We start from the raw sequence: 25,859 nt of genomic DNA, 5'->3' as shown, positions 1-25,859 counted from the left end.
AAAATGGTATGAAGTCGTTGATTGCAAGATGTTGAGGGGGAGAAGAAAAAGAAAATAAAAAAATCGACAGCAAAAGTGTTACTCATTTCATCATGTCATTAGCGTTACTTACTATATTGACCCATTTCTTTCCACCAAAACTAGCGATCATTTGATCAATCGAAATTGTTATTAAGTGCTATCATTCATTATTTCCATCTCAGTACCTATACCTATATGATTGAATACCTATTATCCGTCCAACGCCAAAGTGGGGGCTTTCATTTCCTAGCCACATTATATCCACCTTCTGAGGACCTACGCAATCGTACGAAGCAAGTGTGGTACTCTTCACAGTTCGGCTCGAGGAACCATCTTGAGCAACTCTGACAATTACCGTCCCAGTGGAAGCTACCTTTATCGTACCCGTTGAATACAGGATATACGCTCCGGCGGGACCAGACGAAGTCAACGCTACGTTTTGCTGTACAATCTTTGGACTTATAGTCCCTTCTTGCTCGGTGGGAACATACAAAACAGCTGTCATATCCCCATTATCACTTGTGGATGTTAAAGCAGCGCTTTTGACAATGATAGATCCATTGCTTGAGTCGAAGGAAGATTGTGTTGGCAAGACCAAAATATTGTCATTGACTGGATAAGACACATTGTTGAAGGACAAAGATATCGTCCCGGAAGCAATCGTACTATTGAACGGCCAATGGGTAGTCGATCCGATAGAAGCCCCAGTACCAGATAAATCACTGCTAGTGCCAGTTGAGGAGTTTCCGGTGGAAGACGTTGTGTTATAAGGGACTGCTTTTGGAGGCTGGGTGGTCGTGTAGGGATTTCAGATAAGTCCTGAGATAGAAACATCTCCAGAAAAGGAGATATCCATCATTACGTCCACTGCTTTCCATTCCATAGATGTGATCGCGTCAGAGAGAGTTACTGTACTGAGAAAACTTCCATCCTTTCTCAAACAACGATTTGCATTTCATTTGAAATGCTGTCTCCTGACATACTTTGAATGGTGTATAGTTGTCATCATATCCCTCACGTCTATACCGGTGGCTTGGCCATGACATACACTCAGAAAACAGAGGGGAATAATAGAAGCTATGGCAAAATTTTGATACATAATGCTTGGAAATAAAAAAGAGACTTGTTGCAATAACATTATATCAGAGGTGATGTGCATTTTTCAATCTCAATCTGGGTCTGTAATAGTGTAATCACTTATACAAATTTGTCAAAGTCTCGGTCCCGATGAACTGTGAAAACTTGCACGTAAGTTGCAACTACATCTATGGCATCCAAATATTAACGGTTTCATAGTCATTGCACTTGTTCATCCTATTTCTGATCAATTCAAAGCTAGCTATTCGTCAGATGAGATGGTTCGATGTCATCTCTATGGCCACCTCGTCCAGAAACCGCTGCCAATTTTAGCATTTGAAACGTAGTTTACGCATCGCTACAAATCGCTTCAAACTGTCAAAAAAGATGATCTTCATGTGCTTTTCGGGGATTTGAGTGGACAACCCGATAGGTCAAATTCACACTCGTGCATGACGGGGAACACACAACTGCCCAGCTCAGACTGGCGTATAAAACTTTGTGAGAACCCTTGGTTAACAACTTAACATCGCGTTTCTAAGCACCTCGCACTCGTCATTACCACTATAGAGCAGCTCAAGGAAGAAGAATATAGGGATTTTCATAGTGTTCGTCAAAAAGATATCTCTGTCCGTGGATCATTTCACCGGAAGAAGGGACGTGAAGGTTTGTCTCTCTCCTGAGACCCATTATCAAAATTGACTAACGGCAGAGTATTCGAGTCGGAGCTATGAAGACACGCTATTCTCAACGCATCTTTAGCTTTGCAGATGATGGCCAAGATGAAGCCGTTGGTAAAATATACATAGCATGACTCATGAACTTCTCGACCAGCACTACGGCGCGTATGGATACCGACACTGAAATCAGAGGTTTCTATGTACCAGCGACCAAGATTATTCCATCTTTGACTGAATTTCATATGTAAGCAAAGTAAGATAATTTTTTGAGGCTCATCCCATATTTTAGTTTAGTCTAGCCTCAAGGTCAGTAGATATAAACCTTACCGCTGGTTCATCCGACATGACTTCGGAAAGGGTCTTCCAGAGCTTCCTGCCAAAATTTGCAAGCTAAGTCAAACATATCAGGGTGTTTGCAAAGTCAAAATGTCTTGACGAGCATATTCCAAAGGGGACAAATTCATGCTAAATATATCGTTGCCTCAATTACTTGCAAATATATCTTGAAAACGGGAATTATCGAGCAATCCTTGGGGATAATATATCGCATTAAGAACGCGGCGTTCTACAACCCACACGCCTCCCGCACAGAACAATCGTCGCGTTTATGTTAAGATTAATGAGTCCTTACGACGCGCCTCCACGCCGAGTAGGTCCTGCAATATCAAAGCTATTGATGCTTTGCGGATATCCGATGATATCTGCCGTTGCTCTGCCGGCACTAAGATACCAATAGGACAGTGGGAATTCTTAATTATGTGCCTCTTTTTTGAAAGTAGTCAACTCATGAGGTACTTTCCCTTCGAGGGGGAAGACTAACTTATCACTACCTTCACAGTACCCGACGTATTAATTTCTTGTATACAGTTGTGCAGTTTCTAGTCATCGTTCCCAGCTTCCAATCATCTCATCACATGACCGTTCGGTGAAAGAGAGGGGGCGGGGTAATCGGCTGATGGTGTATATACTGACGTTCTTGATTCATATATATGTTGATATTTTTTAAATGTGCATTTTCTATACATCTTGCTGTCGATAGGTACCTAATGTCAATATCGATGCATGTATGGTATAATCTCTTGTCTTTCAGAGATGTTGAAGGATGGAATGGTTTGTTTTCCGTATCAGAACACAGACTCAGCTCGGCATGGTATCATTATCGTCGGGGTGAGAAATAAGGAGTTGGTAGATGGTAGTTTTTCGAACTATAATCTCAACCCGTATCGAGGATTCTATGCTTGTAAAGTTCGGCCGTTATGATCTTTTGTATAATTCTGTATTGATACAGTTGGAATGCAACACTGAACTAGAGCAGAGTGTAATAAAACCTGTATTACATGTGGTTGAATCATTGAAGAAGGTCACTTGTTTCAATAGTGGTCATTACACAAAGTCTGCGAAAATGCTTTTCTTATTCTATTGTACACCGAGAAACAAACAAACAATAATCAGCTCAGAGGCCCCTCGCTCGTTAAGGGCCATCTATTGTAGCGGATTATAAGTACAAAATAATTCAAACGCTGTAACTGAAAAATGGTATACCCATCCATAGGCAATACAGTATTCTCAGCTTAGAGGACACTCGCTCAGTTAGGACCACCTATTGTAGCGGATTAAGTACAAAATAATTCAAATGCTAACCCGAAAAAGGTAAACCCATCCATCTGCAACGCAATATAATCAATCAGCTAAGAGGGTCCTCGCTCATTCAGGACCATCTATCGTAGCGGCTTGAGTACACGATAATACGAATTCTATAACTCAAGAAAAAATCTCCATCCATCTGCAACGCTGAATCATTCAGATGCTACAACCGAGACCCAAAAGAAAATCTTTCATCTCTCTTAACAATCTAAGGATTAAGTTGAATAACACTACTCATAGTAGAACTAGGAGCTATCGGCGAACAATAGGATGGACCACGTTCAAAACGATAGAAAAATCTAGGACCAATGCCACTCTTCGACGAACGATACGATATTTCTCGGCTTTCAAACCAGGGTGATTGGGAGCGATTTCGAGACCTAATTCTACCTTCTCCAAAGCCTTATCAATGCTCCATCGGTCTCCCTTGCGTACTTCTTCCCATAACCTGAATGAAACGGCTTCCATGAATATGTGATCTGCAATTCGCTCTGGATTTGGTATGAAACGAAGGAATGCTAAAGGAGCTCGACCTTGTGATGCCATCTTGTGAATAATGTCACACGCATCGCGTGAATGTTGACCCAAGCCATTATCTATAAGATGACGCATATCCGCAAGAGCATTTTGTGCACGATGGTAGCATATTGTGGAGTATATCTCGGCTAGTTGATCCTCAAATATTTCTCCTTCGATTACTTGATCCGCAGGCTCCAGTCCTACCCTTTCAAAAAGTCTGGTGACTGTCGTGTTGCGAAAGAAGCTCATCAGAACTGAAATTTTGTAGTCGGCAACCTTGTAGAATGCTTCGGCATACAAGTATATACCTCGAAGGTGATGGTCTCGTCCCTTTCTTATTATTTCTTCTAAGTCTTCCAACACGCTTTCATTGGTGATGGAGGACACAGCGAGACGTCTCGTATTGTTGTAGTTTAACCTTAAATAAGATCCAGACCAGTCCTTGGATATATATGTTGGGCCTTCCTTGATAGTGGAGAATGGAGATAGAAGTGCTTCTTCTTTGTTCTGTAAGGCCTCAATAGAAAATTGACTGCGACTGTTACTGAAGTGTGCGGACCTGGAGACAAAAGGGTTTTGAAGTGTGATGACATGATACGAACGTATCTTTGTGCATGTTGAGATAAACCATTGAGTCTGGTGGACAGCTTCGAGAAATTGATTCATGTGACGATGCAATATGACCAAAGAATCAGTCGAGTCTCGTTCCCATACACTGCTTCGTTCATCACAAGATATGCGATATCTTACGACACAGCCATCGAAAGGAGGTCTCTCAGGATCTATATCTCTCTTGATATAGACAACTGGAACTCTGTATAAACGAAGCATAGACTCGAAATCGTTATTCATTCTTCTTCCTACCCCCGATATTTGGACTTCGACAAAAAGATTCTTGGTCACCATAATGTATTTTGCTTCGTCGTGGATTTGACGACAAGTTAGCAATAGATTAGGGTTTAAATTCTTCTTAAACACAGGGAGAGATATTGTGTCTAAATCATTAAGTGGCTCGGGATCTCCGATGTCACAAGTTACCATCTCGTAAATTTTATTGCGGATTTCGCCAGGAAGATCGCGGAAGCGAAAAACTCCACGGGGGGAAGTCAATCGGCTCGATTGTCTAGGCGATAGAATTGAAGCGGCCATTGCGAAATGAGATGTGGGGTTTGGAGTAAGTGACTTTTTGCTTTCAATTGAAGAATTTTATGTCGAAACGACGTCGAGGTTTGTGATGACTTGATGTGTAGTTTCGTTGGATTTATTCGAATTTGTGGCGGTAAAGGCGTGGATTCGAGATAGTTGTAAAATCTCGTTAAGTGTAAGGCGATATTTTGATATTGGCAATGGTAATTGTGATATATTAGATGTGTGATGATGAAATGATTGCTGATAACGATAGTAATAGGGTGTATATAATGTAAGTGTCGTGATATTCGAAGAGATGTTTGAATTGGTAATGATGATTGTGAATATCACAACTACGTTGAGTTGAGAAAAGAACTTGGTTCTGACTCGTGGCGTTATTGTGATATGTATGATGATGGAATATGATTTTGTATGAGGTGTACTTGAAGTGATAATTGATTGAGAAATCTGACAAGTATAAGGCGATTATCTGATTTATGGTGTACGATGTAGGATGTATATGTGGTCGTGTTTCGATATAGAAGTTGACTGAAGGATTTCGTAAGTAGACTCCAGAATTCCAACAGACTGACTAGTCCAGGTAGTCTACGAAATTTTCTCCACCCCCGCAAACTCTTTCGAGCTCTTAGTTCATATTAGAACATGCCAGATTCCTCTTACACAACCTACAATAGATATGAGTGCTCATGATGAGCGAATGGTTGTCAGAATCGGGTTTAGGAAATCTGAAAGTGGTAACGCGGCTTCAAACGGTTTGATCTAGTTTTGGATAAGTCCCAAATTAAGTCACGAATATTGAAATCTCTGCTCTTACTTTCGATACTAAGAAGCCAAGAGATACTAAGAGCTCTCACAATTCGAGAAGTCAATAAAGATTTGAGGCATTATACGTCATTCAGATGGAAATCCGTCACTTGTGTGTGAATTCTGACCAATTTTGCAATATGAATTAACACTCGACGATTATCGAGGCATCATAACCATTTTTGTAGATAGATTCTATTTTGAACCACATGTCGTCTGCGCTTTAGCTTCTCCTTAGTCTCGCTTAGTTTGGGCCTAGTAAACACTAATAAATGGTAGGACCAATATGACAGGAGTGCATTCAGTGGGACTCATATTCTTTCGTTTGTATTGCGATATTCAGAGTATATCTCTATGCTTACAATTTAACTCCATAGTGACTTGATAGGGAATGGGTCCCTCGTTTCCCAAATTTTGATCAATCGTGTGAATTTGAGCGGGTTTGAGTTTCAGTTTGAATGTAATCTCGCCAACTAAAAAGGCGCTAATTTTAGAAGTTGCAGTGAATCATTAATATTTCACACTAGTAATAAATGATCAATTCCCACCAATCATATTGAAGAATCTTGTCGATCACCTTTGTCTTTTAGACTTTGCTGGCGATTCATCTATAAAATTAGGATCTTTTGTAGAGTTTTCTTAACTATTTTCGATGACATGTACATTTCTGATGTTTTAATATGAGCATACCAGTACCCTAACCCAGCCTAAGTGGTCTATGAACTCTTTTTATGACTGAAGTGACTACTACGTGGTTTAATCACGTTGACGGTAAAAGGCTATACAATTTGCTGTCAAGATTTTTTGAGCTTAAAATGATATCTTTTACAGGCTTTGAAAGGATTTGATATGCTTTTGGCGTGCCCATATTGGAAATAAGAACAGGGATTGAAAGATTTGCGTGGATTTATGTAAGAGTCTTGACTGGAGATGAAGGTTCCATGGCTGAAGAGGGCAAACAAGGCTCTTTGATAATGATGGAAAAGCTGCTAGAATTCTAAAAGTGTTGGTATGTGAGATTGGACATCGACAGCAGCCAAGCAAGCTCATGAGATCCAACACACATCCGCATACGGGCCATGATGGGGTTCATTGGTACTGTGGAACAATCCCAAAGCGCAACCCAGATACCTCTATGCCCCCAGTTTAGGGCCAATTAGATGACTTCACATAACAAAAATGTATTAGATTTCAAGGATGATTCCTGTGATTTATGACTGGCTTCTGGCGATGAATTCCTGAGCGGTATACGAATTTATGATACAGACCTATCGAGATCTTTGTGTACATCAACATGAACTGACGATGTTGAATCCAATTCCAGAGGTAAAGCAAGATGTCAAGGAGTCACAAATCTAATTCCATAGACAATCGTTAGCTATTTTATGCACTGTAACAAGTTATTACCCCGTCATCTTGATGGTTTTTCTCTCGCAAAAGATTCCCTCTATTTCGTGATATTACGGGCTGTGTTCATACTGGACTCGGAATTGGACCCTCGTCACCCCAGTTCAATCTTCAAAAGTCTTGACATATACAGAATTTTCTTCCCATTTCATTCAATAACGAAATGTTACTCGAATTCTTGTCTAAACAGCAATTGGTTAGCACTCATACGTTCTGATCTAGATTGAATGTTATAAACTTTCTCTCTTCTCCGTAGAACGAGAAATATATCGGTGGCTGCACATCGCTAATGCACAACCCCCTGTCCATGTTGTCTGGGCTTTTTGGGGGCGCAATTGCTCTCACCAGGCACAACCTTTAACCGCAAGAATCAATAAAAAGTGAAGAAGCCCACATAATGAGCATCGTAAGTAAATAGATAAATGCCACATTCAAAATGGCTCGCATTGCCGTCGAGATTGAAGGCGATAGCCCCCCAGATCCCAAATTTCTTCCTAACCCCCCACGCTTCAACGTCGAATTACCACCCACATCGTGCTTCACCGAAGATAAAAATGGTAGCCTCACGAGAAAGTTCTTTACGAGCCCAGATGAGCTCGCAAATCACTTGAAGCGCGCCATAATGCGTCGCAAGGAGAGGAAATTGTATGTTTTGGAAGGGCTACCGATTGAATATGTACAGGTGTTTGGGTTGCACTTCAACATAGATGTGGATATTTTTGATTCACATGCGATGAGAAAGAGTGTGCAATTGAATAAGCTGAAATTTTCAACGAAACCAGGGAATGAGAAGAAAGTTCGAACTTTTGCTCTGGACCATCCTGAAATTACGGTAAACATTACTCCGCCACCAGAAGCCAATGATGGAGTTGTTGGTGATTTCATGCTGCCGTGTCAAACGATAGACATCTCCGATGAAGGGTGGAATGGAATAAGTGTGAGATTATGTCACGTGACTTTAGTGTGCTTTCCTGAAGAAGATGGAACTGAAACCTGTAAGATTGAGCTTTCCTTCTATTCGAAGATATACTAATAGTGGCTATGTAAAGTATTATTGCTCCTAGAAAATCAGTCGTGGGCGAGAAGAGGCGCACAGTTTCAAACTGCGGGTTACCATAGTATTCTTGCAAATGCCCTCAAGAGTCTTCCAGAAGGAACGCAAAAATGGAAACCATCTCGAAAACATGATCCAGCTTTGACTCTAGCAGACGAGATTTTCAATTCTATAGAATCTCCAGGTAGTATCCTGATTTGGGATAACCTCACAGAGATACTTGCTGATACCGTACTCGGACAATGGAAATTTGCCTTGGGCGAAGTAATTGAACATGCATGTGCATCTAGATCGATTCCCTATCACGGAATACATCAAGTATGTGATCTAATAGAGTCTAATATTTGGACTTTGGATCGTACTGAGGCTTCCCGGAGCCCTCGTTATGTCGTTAGGATGGAAGGATTCAAAAGACTTTTGGAGAAAGCAAAGCGTCATGCAGAATTACTTGTATGGGGACAAATTTTGGAGGAGGGTCTTGAGACGAAGGGCAAAACTGAAAGTGGGAGCAACAATGAGGATGACGACGATACCACTTCCACGGCTTCTTCTAAGTCGGGAGTGCATATTCGTGGAGGAGAAGCCTTAGATCTGGAAACCCGCCAAAGCATCAACAGAGTGACCTATCTTGGCGGTGTGTTGCTCCCGTTCTCCATAATCGCGGCAATATTTTCGATGGGTGGGAATTTTCAGCCGGGTGGAGATCAGTTCTTCATATTTTGGGTCATTGCTATTCCAGTATGTATGCTTACAACAGTTTTAATATATGCGGATAGTATTAGGCGAATGACCTTGGAGCAATTCGCTCAACAGTATGGGTCTGCTGCAGTGACGGTAGAAGCTGATGATATGGTTACCTCGTCAATTTCCGGCAGTGAGATCATTTCATACAAAGCAGGCATCAAAGAACGTCTTAGATCGCGTATTCCTGATATTTGGAATCCACGCAGAGCTGGTTCTTCCTCCAGTGTTGGCTATACAGATAGCGACAGCGATAGCGATGATGGTTCATCCTCTACAAGCAGTGCTCGGCTGCCTCCAGGTCTGTCCATAGATGGAGATTTATTAGTTCGCAAGAAAAAGAAAAGGGTGCCAAGATTGAGGAGTTGGCGATTTTGGAGACGGAGACCTCTGGATCGAAATTCAGATCCGGAGAACGTCCTGTCTTCTCCTACACATTCGGATCACAGTGTATCTTCACCTTCTGCGCCCCTTTCACCTTCTCCGCCATCTAAATTTCTTCCTATTCCATCTTCACCAAAAATTACACCGGTGAGACCCATTCCTGTTGGAAATAATCCTCCAGGATCTCTTGCTTCCGATCACTCTCCAACCGCCGGACCAGCACCGCCAGAAACACCCCCAATTAGCCTTCCGTCGCCCGATCTTGACCAAATTATCCCTGAACCAATAGTCTCTGAGCTAAGCTGGGGATCTTGGGGAACTCCTTTAAAGAAAGCCAAAAAAGGCAAGAAGGGCAAGCGCAAGACGGCAAGTCTGAATGATGACTTCAATATCCCAGACCATTCGCATCCAGCCAATCCTCCATCTACACCAGACCCTGCAGAGATACCACTACCTCCATTGGATTCAGATTCGGATGACTGGCGGGAGCAAGACAGTTCTGAGGGGATGCGCCCTGAACGATCTGCATCTCCAGGTCATGCAGACTCGGATTATGCCACGGATCGTGAACGTCTTTCTTTAGAAAGACGCATGAGAGAAAATAACGACTGGCAACTGACCAGAAGGAGAAGCAGAGAATATCCAGGCAGTGGAGATGAATACGAGCGCATTATTGAGGGAGAGATCATTTTACGTCGCCGGCGCCGGTCCGAGCATTCTGTAACGTCTGAGGAGAGAAAACATGGAATCGACAGAACGACTGAAAAGCTTGTCGAAGAGCAGGAAATAAAACGTGCGACAGATGATATCGTAAAGAATGATGATGATGTTTCGGAAGACCGAGGAAGACCACGAAGACGATCTAGAATACGACAGTCCCATCATGGGGCTTATTATGATTACCCAAGGCGGCTAACTCCAAACACTGATCCTACTAAGATACCATTGCCACCGTCACCAGAAGAACTATCAGAGGAGGAACACATTAGAACGAAACTAGAGAGAGAGAAACTCGAATACCTTGAGAAGTTGAGGCAAAAAGAACGTCATAAGAGGATGGCGGAGATGGAAGAGAAACATGCAAAGAGGCGAGCAGAGGAAGAATATGCAAAGAGGCGAGCGGAAGAGGAGTATGCGAGAAAAATAGCCGAAGAGGAATACAAGAAAAAAGCTGCAGAAAGTAAAGCTGCCAAGGGAAAAGATCGAGCTTACTCCCCCGTGGCATCCGATGACAAGGGAGTAAAACCAGCGATAAAGTTCAAGGATGCTGTGGGAAGGAAATTCACGTTTCCGTTTCATTTAGTGTCCACATGGGCTGTATGCCTTTTTTTCTTCTTTTTTTTTCCAATTAATCCTCATTGTTTCTTACACTTGCATGATTCCTCGCTGACTACTACCATCTTAGGGAATGGAAGACTTAGTGAAACAAGCCTTCCTTCATGTCGATATCATTGGTCCTCACGTCAATGATGGTCACTACGATCTCCTTGGCCCCACCGGCGAAATTATCCTCCCTCAAGTATGGGAATCAGTTATTGAGCCTGGCTGGTTGATAACCATGCACATGTGGCCAATGCCGGAGCCGCGAAGGCAAGCACCCGCGTCTATGCCTCCTAGGCCAGGACATCCCGGTAACTTTCCACCACCTCCACCGCCACCTGGATTTACAGCAACCCAGCCTGGTGGCTTGATGAGTGGACCTACTCCGAGAATGAAGAAATCTACGCAGACTGAAACTATGGGCTGGATGGCAGCACGTCACTCGAAATCCCGCAATAAACAGAAGTCGGTACCGATACGACTTGGGCCTCCTCCACCGCCACCGGCATCTGGAAGACGAGGATCTGATACTGTCGTCATAATAGAAGAACAGCCACCAAAAGTTCACAGAAGACAAACGGGTATGAGCGACAGACATGGACACGGAACAAGCGGCCGTGGTAGAATTGGGGGAGCAGCAAAGCCTAATGAGGAGTTGGGGTGGGTGAGAGCCTTGGGAACCATTGTTGGTGTGAAGCCGGGGATACAGGTGAAGAAACGGAGTGGTGGAAGTAGTTCATCGTCGAGTGTTTGAAGGGGCATCGATGAGATGACTGAATGCTCGTAAATTTGAGAATGTAGTGATGCATGCTATGTCCATGTAAATTTGAGAAGCTAGGACATCAATGGTTGAATACGTGCCTGCACTTGCAGATGTGGTTATGGTTTCGTCATTACAAAAGGGTAAAGTTCTATTGGACGATCTTCATTGCATGTATTTATTCTATGTACAGACTCTACTATACATTCTTTGGTTCCGAACCTTTAGGTAGAGCATTACTTTTGAGGTGGTTGTTGGGTAGTTGGGGTACCACTATCGCGCATGAAATATGTCCATTGCCCCTCGACAGGCTTCTCCTCGAGATCCTCCCATCTACAATTTTCAATTAGTCACGAAGAATCGAAAGACGCTGTGATGTTTCACTTACACTTTGGCCTTCAATAAGACATTAGTGAGGGTTAATTCGCCCTCGGCGACCTGAATGACCTCCTCGATCAATCCAGCGCCAATCTTATTCTCGATTTCCTCGATTCTAACAGCGCATGTCAGTACGTCCACATCTCATTTTAAGCAGAAAAATCAAACTCACTGATCGACATTCAACGCAGGCTCATTCTCCCAGATGACCTGTTTTTCATCCTCACCAGGTCTCTCTTTAGCCAAAACACTTTGTCCCTTTCTTTCCTGTGTCGTCCTCACACCCTCCAACTCTGCACTCCCTTCCTCTCCGTCCCACTCCTCCTTACTCCAATCAACCTCCTTTTCAATTTCCGACTGTACGAAGACCTTGCCTCCGGCATTCAGTTTCTTATTTTTCCCTTGATCAAAGTGTATGCCACCCTCTGGGGTAGTGAAAACTTCTGGATGCGCAGCAAGAGTTTCTTTCGCCTTCGCTGCCCATTCATCGTATCCAGCTGGCACAACAGATTGTACGATTTTTAGACGGTGGTTTGTAAGGGCCTCGGTGGATTGGCGGTACAGAGATGTGGAGGGGAATTCTTTCAATTTGTCGAGGGTAGAGGCGTAGAGGTAGAGTAGAGCGGAGCGGGGCGAGGGATGAGTATGGAGGCCAGTGAGACCAGTAGGTGTGTTGGCCTCGAGATATCTGGCAGGCTTAACAGCTGCAAATTGCCGTAATGTGCGACGCATATTGGGCAACTTCAATGGGTGTATTAAACTGTCAATAGTCGTTATCTTGAGATAAATCGTGACGTTTAGGAATCTTGAGCTTTGGAGCTTCGGCAAGTCTTGGCGGCGAATTCATGCCGGGGTTTTAAGGTTTTTAGAAATTGGTGAAGTTCTATTGGTGACCTCGGGAGTCGGGTGGCTTTCGAAGGTGGCTCAACATTTGGCAGACAAAAACCAATGAAATTTGTGGCTGTGTAATAGATCTAGTTGTGATCGTGATATGGGGTTTTGAGAATTTGATAAACCTATAGAAACGGCTCATATATGCTTCGCCTCGTACTCACATCTCCTTTAAACCGAGCAGAAGCTCTCTCGAGGCTTTTTAAGATGTTTCCGCTTTTTGTTCTACAGTACAAAACCAGCCACTTTTAACAGGGTACCTAGTAGGTACTTCTTCATACCAGTCATGTTTCTGGTAAAAGTGCTACTAAAACATCCAGTTCGATCTCTATCTCATGCTATGAAGCCATACGCCATATGATACAAGAACCACTATGTACAGATATAAGCAACCACCAAAAGAACGCCTCGCTCCTCATAATCATGTCTTAGTACAATACAGATATACACAATTACGCATACATTATCTCTTCCTTTTGCTTTTCCTATTGGAGGACTGTGCCCTAGATCTCTTCGTATCCGCTCCTCTAGGTCTCGTCGGTGTTCCCTCGAGGCCTTCATCGATTTCTTCGTCGTCCTCGGCTCCATCTTCCACGGTTGTAACGGTTGCAACACTTTGCTGCCTCGAACTCGATTCTGCTTTTGCCTTTCCCGCAGCTCTATTGGCACTCCTTCCCGCTCTGGTAGATTTTGGTGGCGAACTTTGTGCAGGTGGTGACGTTCTCGTCTCCGTTGTATCGACAGTACTTGCTCTCTCTTTTCCCCTCTTCCTTTTTCTGGTGGTTCCATGAACCTCGGGCTCTGGTGACTCCTTTGGCTCCGGAGTTTCCATCAATCTTGAAGGTGATGAAGGTGCTTCACTTAATTCTTCATTCGTTCGTTTCCCTCGCATGAAACACATCTCTCCATATTCCTCGTCGGGCAATGTAAACTCGGGAAACCGATCTTCGGTATCCTCTTCGTAATCGAATGAATTTTCGCGATCATCGATTACATCCAAATTGTAACAGGTTCGTAACTTCTCCCATATGCCAGGGATCCGAGTATGCCGTTCAACACGAGGATCATAACCGTGATTCCGTAGATGTTCTGAAAGTGCAATCATGCGAAAGTGTTTGTGCATACCTGGGTTCAATGATTAGTCCATCCGATCTGCTAAACCATACATTGAAGAATGATTATCGACCTACCCGCTGGTTTCCACTTGACAATACCTTTGAACAATGAGGTTTCTTGTTCATCCGTCCATGGGTCTTTCAAGATATTGTAGCTTGGTTTTAGTGGTTCGGCCTTTTTGGGAGTATCAATTGCCATGGCATCTTGATCTTCAACGGGCGTCGAAGCAGCTCGTGTGCTTCCTTTCTTCTTTTTCGGTGGCATTTTGGCGGTATTATCTTTATTGCCAAATGATGAATTGAAGGATGACATCAAATTGCAACTAAGTTCAGCCTCACCATCAGCCTTTTGCAATAAATACGCTAGCGGGTTTTAACGTCCGCAAAACCCGCAGACGCGTTGGAGCGCGTCAAACATCCACAACCCCCGCCTGCGAGCACAGTACATTCATATCTCAGTTGAGATGATGAAAATGGATGACGAAAAGGATCCGGGGGATGTGTTTGCAATTCCAGACCTTTGGGGTCTATCTAGATGTGTTGATGATGTAGTACAACCAAATAGTCTTTTCTCAGATCTTAGACTCCCTGGTTCGTTCCAATTATTTGCGTGAAGTAAACAAATATACTGTGCTAATTATTTACAGTCATTGACTTTAAACTACCAGACGTTGCAGAGCAATGTCAACATGATGAATTGTTCTTTGGTATACCGGAACTACCCATAGGCCCAGCAGAGCCAATTGTTCCTCCATCTCAATCTGATGAACCTCTTGGCGACACATCTTGCAACGAACGGGTAGGGCCCGAGGAAGTTGAAGACTTCGATATTTGGATGGTACAGGAGCGAGAGCCTTTACAGGAGCCTGTGAACTATCAAACCTGGGATTCCTTTACTAACGACCAATTTAATGAACCTCAAACGGCGTATTTGACCGAAGCTGGAGCTCGAGTACTTGATACCGCATTAGCTGCCGAAGACGATTTTTTGAACGCTGGAAATACTGTTCATCGTGTAGTGGATTCGAAGATCTTTGCCACCTCAGTCCTCGCACTGGGACTAGGTAGAAATTCGACCTTCTTCGCGTGGGATGTAGAGAAGCGATCATTTTATGCGACCCTTCAGAATTTCCGAGTCTCTGGTCACACTGCACAATCTCTGACCGGTTTTTTGGCTCCTTTTTATGAGTGCGGAAATATTACCAGATTTCTTCAAGACTTTGTCGAAAAGACCTATTCATCAAACAAGTCACCAGGTCGAATTGCTATGGCGGAGTCCATTTCAACTGTTCTTGCAACAATCCAGTCACAGCTGAATGTAAGCGCTTCTGATTATGAGAGCATCTTACAACTGCAAGCATTGTTTCAGCCCATTCACTCAGTTCTTACATGTTTCAAACGATTGGTGACGAATACATTGCCAAAGAAAAGTGATGAAGCAATACTGTCAACGCTTTTTGAAGAGATCCAACTTCTAGAACATAGGACAGACTCTCTCCGAGACATTCTTCTTGAAATGCTCTCGAGGGTATCAATACCTTGGCTTAAATTCACAGGTGAATGGCTTGGGTTACAAAGAGAAGATGGCGTACCGCTGACCAAGGATGGTTCTGGGAAGAGCTTTGTGAGGGTCGACAACAAAGAATGGGTGGATGAAGCTGGTCTCGAATTGAATGAACCTGACTTTATATTGGACCTTGAAAATGTTCCTTCGTTCATGCCACTTGAAGATGCCAGGATAATGTTTGAAGTGGGCAGGAGCCTTCGAATTTTACGTACTCACCATATAGACCATCCTTTGTCGAAAATGGAGGTTGTGGAGTCAGTTGCACCACCAGTTCTTGAATGGAGGTATTCTTGGCAGGACATACTGGATGTAGAGACTAAAGCCTTGAGATACGAACAGGATTTGACAGCCGCGCTCCAAAAGTTCTCGGGAGATCATTCAACGACGGAGGAACCCACAGCAACCGAGTCCAGGTTTGAGCTTTACAATTTTGATATGGATTTCTTCGGCCGACCCGAAGAAGAGATTCAAACTCGTGTTGTAGCTTCCATCAATCGATTGGACTCAAAATTAAAGGAGCCACTAACTCCTGTTAAGTTTAAACGTCTTTTGCAGGATTGTCTTTCATCGGCTCCGGAGTCTTCGCGAGTGGATAAATCAATATTCTCCCCGCCCATTTCGCTGGCCCCTATACTCTCATTCAATCCAATCATTTCTGCGCAAGCTAGAGTGGTCAATGGTGTTTGCATGCAACTATTCTTCAAGTCTCATAAGTTACGAGATCATCTATCACTTCAAAGAGACTTTCATCTGTTGGGAAACGGTGTTTTCTCAAGTCGACTCTCTCATGCACTATTTGACCCGGAATTAGAAAGTGCCGAGAGACAAAAGGGAGTGGCTTTATCTGGTGGAACCATGGGCTTACGACTCGGCGGCAGAGATACATGGCCACCAGCGAGCTCTGAATTACGACTTGCCTTGATGGGCGTGCTCACCGAAAGTTATGCATCATATCAACCTGCGAATCTCTCTTCCATTGATAGCTATCTTCAAAGACAAAAATCTCTGCCAGGAGATCTGAGTTTTGCTGTTCGAGATATGTCCGAAGAAGAAATCAAGCGGTGTATGGACCCCAATTCAATCGAAGCCCTAGATTTCCTACGGCTTTCATACAAACCTCCTGCGCCGTTGGAATCAATTCTAACTCCCATTATCCTCTACAAGTATGATCAGCTTTTCAAACAACTCCTTCGTACTCTCAGAATGCTATATGTTGTGTCAGCACTTTTCCGTGATGCCACGGATAGGACATCCTCGTGGCAAAATATACATCCCTCTGCTCAGAAGTTTCGTATCGAGGCTCATCATTTTGTTTCTGCGGTCTGTGGATATTTTTTCGACACTGGAATCGCAACAACATGGGGTGTTTTCCAGAGGAAATTAGATGAGATTGAAGAACGCATGGACTCTGAGAATTTTTCGCTCGGTCAAAACGAGGGGCTGGAGAGTCTCAGAGAGTATCATGAACGTGTGCTCGATAAGATGCTATTTGCATTATTCTTAAGGAAGAGACAGAAACCAGTCATGCAACTACTAGAAGAAATATTCGGCCTGATCCTACGGTTCTCGAAGCACTCAAGAGAGAAGGCTTCGGGAGCAAAGGCAAATTCGGATGATGTAGGCGAAGATGAGAATATCCAAATGATGTATGGAAAATTCAAAAAGAGAGTAGGAGTATTTGTCACTGTTTGTAGGGGATTGACCGAAAAGAAGGGGTACGGCGAGAAGACTTTCAATGCCCAAGCAGGAAGCGGAGGCTTGTTTGACGCTGCGGATCTGGCAGAAGAAAACACAGTTGGACAACTGGTATTAAGATTAGAGATGTCAGGTTATTATATGAAAGGGTTATGAAGTTCTTGGGTGCGCTTCACAAATGACGATCATGGCAATGGTTATGTCTACTATCCGTGATAGGAGACATAACATCAGAATACTTTCAAACACACTCTTTGGATGAATTATGTAATTCAAATTCTGCTCTACTGTTTCAAGCTCCATCTTTAATATTAGACGAACCCATTCCAGTGGTGCACATTTCGTTTTGCCCTTCATGCGTGTTTTTGATACTCCACCTTTACGTAGAGATGGGATGGACATTGCTCTTCTTGTCAGAGAGCAATCTTGATTCGATCTTCTGATTGTGGCATCTCCCGTTAAGTTATCAGACTAAGTAGCCAGTATCCGACTCCCATGTGCTGGATATGCAAATTTCCTAGAAACAACATACTCATCGCGTTCGAAAGGTTATTCGTCATCTCTACAAGATGGAAAAACCCTGCAAAACAGATGCTACATGTTTTTCCAATTCAACTCGGTACAAACGCTAGAAGCTGGCCAAATGTCACTATTGTACCGGATGAAGTCTACTTCTGCAGATGCCAAATTATTAAGCTGCCGCATTGCATTTCAGCGGTCACGAGAAACCTCATGATCAAGCCAAGATTTCGAATTATGCTTTGGAATAAACTAGATACCAAATTCGTGGGTGGGTAATACGTGTAACCGATCGTGATTTAAATTTTGTAGTGTTCGTTGGACGGCAGTGTTTTCGTCCCATCTGGCGTACTTGTCCTCTCTATATATGCAGAATCGTATTGTGGATTCTTTCCACATTCTTCTTAAGTCCAAAATCGGAGAGCACAAGCGACATTACTGAAGAGCGCCTAGGATGCATCTTCATTTGCCAGGCGTGAGTTCACTACTTTCAATGAAGGATCGTCGACAGGAATACCCAATATACATCTACTGCCAATATCACGTTCACTTGCAATTTTGGTTGCAATAATCAAGTGGATCGATCAAAGATGCATGTCTAAATCTTATCGATTGATTCAAAGGCAACCTTAAAACTGAGGCATATCAGTTTAATCCCTGCAATCGCTCTTATTCTTCAACCACTTCGAATTTAAGCCTATTATTAGCTTCAACCAAATCATATTATTCTAGATTAGAAGATCACGATAGCTTCGAATTCACATCCATTGCGCATCCATTTCAATAATTACATCCGTTGTACAACAGGTAGATAGAGAGAAGAAAGAGAGAAGGAAGAGAAAGAAAGAGGAAAGAAAAGAAAAGAAAAGAAAAGAAGAAGAGAAGAGAAGAGAAGAGAAGAAAAGAGATAAATGATAATAGTCGGCTCTTAGAAGCGGCCTCCTAGTTCCTAATCGAGGAAAGCAGTTGTCCCCGGAAAGCAATTGTCCCCAAAAAATTTGATAGGGAATTTTATTTAATTCTTAAAAAAAGAATATTAGATTTTATATTATTGAATTACTATAATCTTATTAAATTCAATAATATAATTTACTATATTTAGTTTTAATTTTATTTATTATAATAAAAATCAATATTTTATTAATAATTATATAATTTATAAAGGTTATAGCTAATATAATTCAATTATTATAATATTTTCGAAGTTTTTTAGGAACAATTGTTTTCCGAGGATAACTGCTTTCCCCGACTAGGAACTAGAAGGCCGCTTCTAAGAGCCGACTATTAAATAGTAAATAATAAATAATAAGTAAACAAGGGGGACGAATAGTATTATAGATATATATATAGATATATAGATACTAGGTATGTATCCCCCAGCTTCTAATAATTCAGATTCTAATATCGAAAAATATTCAAGGCAATTATACCTTAGGCATTCATGCCTCTGCTTACAAATACACCTTCAAATGCGCCTTCAAATGTACTTCTATCAATCCTTTCAATTCAATCAATTGATTCCACTACTATTATAGGGCCTACCCTAAAACTAATGACAGCATTCGAAAGCTCTCAATTGCTTTAGTCTAATTACTTCTTTTCCGATCATTTTTTCTTACTTCATTTAAGGTTGTATACTGGATTGAAATGCCGGTATGCTTTCCCCCAGCCCATCCGGCTGGAAAAACTAAATTCCCCCCTGCCCGGCCGGAACAACTAAGCCCCCTCTACGTAAGCGAAAAAACAGGCGGAAATTGAGTATCTTTCAAAGGACTTTTTTAATAGATTATAAATTCATTTCAAATTAAATATTGAAATTTGAAAAAAGCAAAGGAAAATTTGAGTTGTCTTTATATTGATTTCAAGTGGTTTTTATTGGTTTAAGAGAGATACGGAAGACGTGGTTCCTACTATGAGTAGGCCCCTAAATGTCTATTTATATTCAATCTAAGGAGCTAGCTAATGAGGGAAATAGTAGGCCTTATATAGGCACTACTGAAAGAGCTAGTCTCCTTCGCATTCGCCTAAATACCTTTGATACAGTTGCTATTGTATTGAGGTGAATCCTTTGAAGTGAATTCCCTTGTTTATATAGTTTTATTATTTAATATTATATCCAAAAGAGATCTTAGTTATTAAAGGTCTTTCGAGTAGTAGTTAATTTCCGCCTGTTTTTTGCTTATATAGAGGCCTTAATTAATTAAAAGTTTTGTATATTATTTATAATTAATTAGAAAGGGTTTTATGAATCTGCAAATATAAAAATGACCTGTTTATAGGAATATATAATTATGTAATAGAGTATATATTTACTTAGTTAGCTTCTACGGATCTATTATAATAATAAATTAGAGTGTTATATTAACTTCATTATTCTTATGATAATATAAACACTTTTGATATCTTTTCATTTCTTTTCATTTCTCTTGATATCTTTTGATATCTTTTCATTTCTTTTCATTTTCTCTTCATTTTCTTTTCATTTTATTTAATTTTATTTAATTTTATTTATTTTATTTAATTTAATATTCAAATTTGATTATTTATTATTTACTTTTATTATTACTATTTACTATTTTTATGTTATTATTTATTATTTATTTTTATTATTATTATTTATTATTTATTATTTTATTATTATTATTTATTATGTATTATTATTATTTATTTTTTATTATTGATTATTTATTATTTATTATTTATTATTTATTAGTTATTATTATTATTTATTATTTATTATTTATTAGTTATTATTTATTATTATTATTTATTATTTATTATTATTTTTATAATTTATATTTATATTATATTATATTATATTATTATTTAATTATTTATATTTATTATTATTATTATTATTTAATTATATTCTTTTATCTTATTTCTTATTTATTATTTATTATTTCATTATTTATTATTTCTTATTTTCACTTTAATTATTAACTATTAATTTTTAAGTATTAATTATCAATTATAATATATTCTCTTTATTCCCTACATGTACTATATTATCTATAGATATATATAATAAAAAAATTCAGATTCTCTTTACTTAACACCTAGGGGAATTGCTGGAGAACTAGTGGTGGAGGGTGTGTGGATCGGGGCGGGGGGTTTGGGGAGTTAGTGGGTGTGAGTTTGAGTAGGAGTAAGGAAAGGTAGGGGTAAGGAATGATAAAAAAGGGAAAGGAAGCGTAAGGGTATAAATCTATCTCTACTGCTATAGAGTATGCGTTTCTTCTTCAAAGAGATGTATAGTGCTCACATTTGTGCCACAAGGAAAAGTATATGAAGGGAAAGTTTATTCATATAAGGTTAAGGGGAACTTGAGGGGAATTGGGTAGCGAGAAGGGATTTTGCTTTTGGAATTTGAGGGTGGAAGGAGGGTTGGAGGTGTGGTAGTGAGTTTATTGTTGTTGTTTTTATCATTGTTGTTAAAAATTGATAATAAGGATGATATGAATTGGTGATGAGAATGATATGAATTGGTGATGAGGATGATGTGTATTGATAATAAGGATAATATGAATTGATAATGAGGATAATATGAATTGATAATAAGGATAATGTGAATTGGTGATAATGTTGATAATAATAATATCTGAATAGCTAGTATGATATCCATATTTTCTAGATTTTCCTTTGCGGGTGTGTAATTTCGGAGCTGGACTCTGGAAGCTGGATGTTAATATCGATGTTGAGTACCTGGGAGATACAAGATTGTTTGATCTGAAATCACGCCCATCTCTCTTTCATCCTGTATATTTAGTATAGTTGCAATGCATATGGTGAGTTGTGTGGTTTTATAGGTAGATGGATGTGTATATGTGTATGTAGGTATGTGGAGATGATGGGAGATGGGAGACAAGGAGCTGGGGAATCAAAGAGTGGGGAGCAGGGGAGTTAAAGAGTAGAGGTGAGGGGTAGTGAATCATATAGGTGAATCAGGCAATAGGAACTGTGATCGAGGAAGGGAAGGAAAGGTAAGGAAAGGAATGAAGGAGTGGGTATAAAAGTCTTTCTGTGACTTTTTGACATTCTGTACATATAGATTTATCGACCGAATTCCAGAATATGCTAACTTGATCGACTAGCGAGTATGGACAGGGGAATTTTTATCTTTCATATCTAATTGATTCTGGAATCTATATTTTACTATGAATACTCAGCAAACGAGTAAGTAGTAAAGAGTTCTCTTTCTGCTGAAGTGACAGCAATAAGAAGTTTTGTACTGAGGGATATTTGTTGGCATTTTTATTTTCAGGATTTTTTGCATGTTTGTAGTGGCTTGAGATTCGAAACATATGGATGCATTAAACGCAAAATTTCAAGAATGAATACTAAGGAAGAAATATGAGTTTCAGCTTCAAGGTGTAGTGTATTCTGGAGTCAGGGCATGAGAAGTTTCAATGCCTTTCACCCTTGGTTGTGCGTTGGAACTTGGAGATTCGGAAACGTGTGGGTTTTATAGAGGGGTGGGAGATGGGAAAGGGAGTGAGTGATGAGTGGAGTGGATGAACATTAGCGCATCAATAGAGTGAGTGGGGTGAGAAGAGGGTATATGCGGATGAACATATGATGAGGTGATGAGATTCACCAACCTCGTATTAGACTCCTCTTTTTGTTGATTTTCCTCTCAAACAGTGAATGAGTATTATACTTTACACTAGGATGTGTATAAAAGGCTGTTGATATTTCCAAATCCTCCTCCTACAGATATCTAGATCAAGCAAGCTACAAAACGAAGTTCATGGCCATGCTGTAGAAAGTCGCAGCTTTGACTTGTGTGTAGACAAGATAGTTAATTCGAGATCAAGTAATGAACTTCATTAGAAGTTGGGCTGCATATCTTGGAAGCGAGGGTCTATAAATAATCAAGTTTTGTTGACAACTAAAGGTAATAGGATGATGATGAAAGAGTATTGTTATTCTTGACAACTTTATACCATCGTCTCAAGGAATTTATATTCCGGATCGTCGATTATCTGGATCGATTCTGGTGATTCGTCCATCCATTTTGGATATCTGATAAATTATAGACCAAGATCAACGACGAAACTTACAAATGCCAATCTGCACAATGAAATCTCGGGAAATCAAGTCTTGACAGTGTAACTTTAGTATTTCACTGTCGTTTTCATCTTTTTTACATGTTCACGATAAATACTGAGGGAAGACGATACAGTGTCATCTCTACTGTACGAAGCGAGGTTGGATGATTTAGACTGGAAAGTAATGAAGAAACCGCTGGATCCTTTTGAAGTTTCTCCCAAATTATCGAACTTCCATAACAAGAGAGCTTCAGATATTTTCCCTTTTGATGGGTTTTAACAGAAGACAAGTGAATGGAAGAGGTGTGTCTGTTTGGTAGAAAATCTAAAGTCACTGTGCTCTTGCACTCAAATCGTAGCTTATAGTGACTTATTAGTATCACCCGTTATTTTTTGATCTCATAAATATAAATACACGTCCACATTATATTATCTAACTATTCTGTATAAAAAGCTTCAGATTTTGGAAATTGCAGCCACAGACCAGGAGAAGAAAAATAATCTGCTCGTTCAAACTCTTTCTCGTCTTGAGCTCCAGAAAGCTAGGGAATGTGTCATTAAAGTCTAGACTCTGAGGATAGTTGAGGATGAGAATGAAGATGAAAGTTCGACAATATTAAACAATCAACGATGATTTGACTTTTTAGCAGTGTATATATCATTCACGAGGTCGTTTGGTGCAAACAACACACCTACTCATATTGAGCTACCATTACACCCCGAAAAATAATCTATATCAAGATGCAAGTTCGAATTGATCACTCTCCCATGTCTCGGGATTATCAAAGATTTTGTCTCGTTGAATTCAAATTTCTCATAGGGATACATGTGTCTTTATATTCCCTGCTAGGGATCTCACTAGAGAAGTTGAAAGGACATTTCGGACAATTTGGCAAGCGTGACTGATTCTTGTCTGAAAATCGTGGTATGAGAGTTGACTAGAATTTCTAATCATTCATGTCTTATATAAAAGAATCTTCGTCGAGATTGTTCTTTTCTCTTCATAGATATTATCAGTAAATTTATACTGGCGCATATCATGGTTTTGAATAATCTCGCAGAATTCAATCATCATATCATGGTGAGTTCATATCCTCAGGAAAATTTACTCAGGTATTTCTTAAAATGTTATCCAGTGTCCGATTTTACCCCTAGGTAAAGATAGTGGTAGTAGAGAAATTGACAGCGTCGAGTAAATTGCAATGAACATCGTCGTTTGGTTTTCATTGTGAAACTTCAACCCCAACATATGATCGTAACATGACATGTGCATGGATGATAAAAAAAGCTGGTACAAGGAGACCTACCAGATCCAGTTATTTTTTGAAAACCCCCCTTAAATCAAATTAGTCTGCAGCGTGAAGTCAACCGGCCTGTGCACAATTCTCCGTCGGTAAGTGTTGGGATGAAGGATCATTTCAGTAATCTGGACATGCTTTTATATAATTCATGATGTTCAAGAGAATCTGTAAACAAATCCGAATGAAGAATCTGCTTCGCAACATCGGCAAGAGCAAATTCCCATAATCTCATTACCCCTTCCGAGATTCCATTTCCTTGTGTACTGACTATATAACTTGAGATTTCTCAAGTCATTCATTATGCAAGCGTGAGAACTCCTTTTCCCGGTTCATTTATGGTTATTAGCATTTTCTAAAGCCTTAGGAACTGTCTGTAGATATTCAAATCACTCATTTATCGCTTATGGACTATGTGACAAAGAGGATTCTCGACGATCGGCTCATATCGGAGTATTGCTGTTAGTTGACAACGATCCTATCATAATTGATGATGATACTCATATTGATAATGAATGATAATTCATTGATAATCGAAAAAGTAATATGTTCGTCTGAACATTCGCTAGCGTCCAATGCCTTATTGTGTGATAATATTCTACTTCCCGAAAAGCTGAGCTGCACCTGTCAATGCTTTCTGGTCTATTCTCGTTTCTGCTGAGAATCTTTCCAGGGGACAACTTATCAATTTTTACTCTCAGCCCGCTTGAAATATTGTTTTCTTGACACTAGCTTTCGGATGAGGGACTGCACTCTAATTTCAGGACTTAATTCACCAATACGATCCAATCAAAGGTGAGTACTAAAGTATAAATATTATCTGTCATGATGAATTGATACAGACTATCTATATTCGAAAGAATGAATCAGAAATTATGGGAAAGCGCTTTCGAATAAATCCAGAGGTAGACTAAGCGTGCAAATAGAGATTTCAAAGGAAAGACTAGATCCCGATGCTTTTCCATCCTTCTTCTTATATTAGCTCAGAGAAATTTTTCGCGACAACGAGCATGCAATCAAACGATGAAAATAATGAAAAAAACTGACAGTAATAATTGGGAATATCGGTATGCTCTACTGGTTTCAAAAGATCCAAGAGGAATATTGGGGTTTGCTGCGCGCTTGGGAAACTATCTATACGACCTCTGGTTGGGTTAATTTTACTAGTAATTCATGTTCTGAGCTTCTTTGATTGCCTCCAAATACTTTGAAGGATGATTGTCAAATTTCTCAGGATCATTTGTATCACAGATGGCGAGTATTTACTTGAGATATAATCATGCGAGCCATAAGATGTGACCTCTAGTGCTTTCAAACTTCTCATGTTCTTCCAAAGAACTATATAAACCTCACCATGCAAGATTATCAACCAATGCAAGTGAGATTAACTCTCCACAATTGAAATCGATCATGGGTTGTGTCGTGTTTAGGAATAGTAGCTTTGTATGTGAATAGTACCTAGGGATCCATCTATTAACCTTATGACGGTTACAAGCAGCGTGGTAAGTCTTTCGCAATTATGAAGAGACATGAAAACTCCGCGACAGCAAAGTATGCTTCATAACAACAGGGAAAGTGTAGTTTACACGCTAGTGCTATGCTAAATATCCTTCTGGGAAAGCTTTGAAATTAGACCGTCGTTAGTTCGTTACGTTAACGTTCCTACTGCTGGACACTGAATAAGTATTGTAATGTATCCTTGATCCATTTACACCCCCCAAAACTTTATACTCCTCGATGATGGAACAAGCGAAGCCATCTAAGAACAAGACGAAGTATCGACTT

General features: G+C 40.4%; 6 protein-coding genes across 6 annotated transcripts; 3 read left to right on the top strand and 3 right to left on the bottom strand.

Moving 5' to 3' along the window:
• Nucleotides 1–1,915: 1,915 nt before the first annotated feature.
• Nucleotides 1,916–2,213, top strand: EAE98_010720 (uncharacterized protein; the record flags this gene model as incomplete). Its single annotated transcript, XM_038958341.1, has 2 exons — nt 1,916–2,022; nt 2,078–2,213. 2 exons carry the CDS (start codon nt 1,916–1,918, stop codon nt 2,211–2,213), a joined length of 243 nt encoding a protein of 80 aa, XP_038805347.1.
• A 1,461-nt stretch (nt 2,214–3,674) lies between these two features.
• On the bottom strand, nt 3,675–5,090 carry EAE98_010719 (uncharacterized protein; the record flags this gene model as incomplete). The annotated part of the gene is made up of 1 exon (XM_038958340.1): nt 3,675–5,090. The coding sequence occupies one exon, from the start codon at nt 5,088–5,090 to the stop codon at nt 3,675–3,677; it is 1,416 nt and encodes a 471-aa protein (XP_038805346.1).
• Nucleotides 5,091–7,737: 2,647 nt separating this feature from the next.
• On the top strand, nt 7,738–11,554 carry EAE98_010718 (uncharacterized protein; the record flags this gene model as incomplete). Its single annotated transcript, XM_038958339.1, has 3 exons — nt 7,738–8,296; nt 8,351–10,797; nt 10,886–11,554. 3 exons carry the CDS (start codon nt 7,738–7,740, stop codon nt 11,552–11,554), a joined length of 3,675 nt encoding a protein of 1,224 aa, XP_038805345.1.
• A 242-nt stretch (nt 11,555–11,796) lies between these two features.
• On the bottom strand, nt 11,797–12,670 carry EAE98_010717 (uncharacterized protein; the record flags this gene model as incomplete). Its single annotated transcript, XM_038958338.1, has 3 exons — nt 11,797–11,893; nt 11,949–12,053; nt 12,111–12,670. 3 exons carry the CDS (start codon nt 12,668–12,670, stop codon nt 11,797–11,799), a joined length of 762 nt encoding a protein of 253 aa, XP_038805344.1.
• A 622-nt stretch (nt 12,671–13,292) lies between these two features.
• EAE98_010716 (uncharacterized protein) lies at nt 13,293–14,209 on the bottom strand (the record flags this gene model as incomplete). Its single annotated transcript, XM_038958337.1, has 2 exons — nt 13,293–13,954; nt 14,020–14,209. 2 exons carry the CDS (start codon nt 14,207–14,209, stop codon nt 13,293–13,295), a joined length of 852 nt encoding a protein of 283 aa, XP_038805343.1.
• Nucleotides 14,210–14,408: 199 nt separating this feature from the next.
• Nucleotides 14,409–17,534, top strand: EAE98_010715 (uncharacterized protein; the record flags this gene model as incomplete). Its single annotated transcript, XM_038958336.1, has 2 exons — nt 14,409–14,535; nt 14,592–17,534. 2 exons carry the CDS (start codon nt 14,409–14,411, stop codon nt 17,360–17,362), a joined length of 2,898 nt encoding a protein of 965 aa, XP_038805342.1. The 3' UTR covers nt 17,363–17,534.
• Between the last annotated feature and the right edge of the window lie 8,325 nt (nt 17,535–25,859).

Source organism: Botrytis deweyae (assembly GCF_014898535.1).
Source record: "Botrytis deweyae strain B1 chromosome Unknown BDEW_039, whole genome shotgun sequence".
NCBI lineage: Eukaryota > Fungi > Ascomycota > Leotiomycetes > Helotiales > Sclerotiniaceae > Botrytis > Botrytis deweyae.
This window is presented reverse-complemented; position numbering and strand designations above follow the sequence as displayed.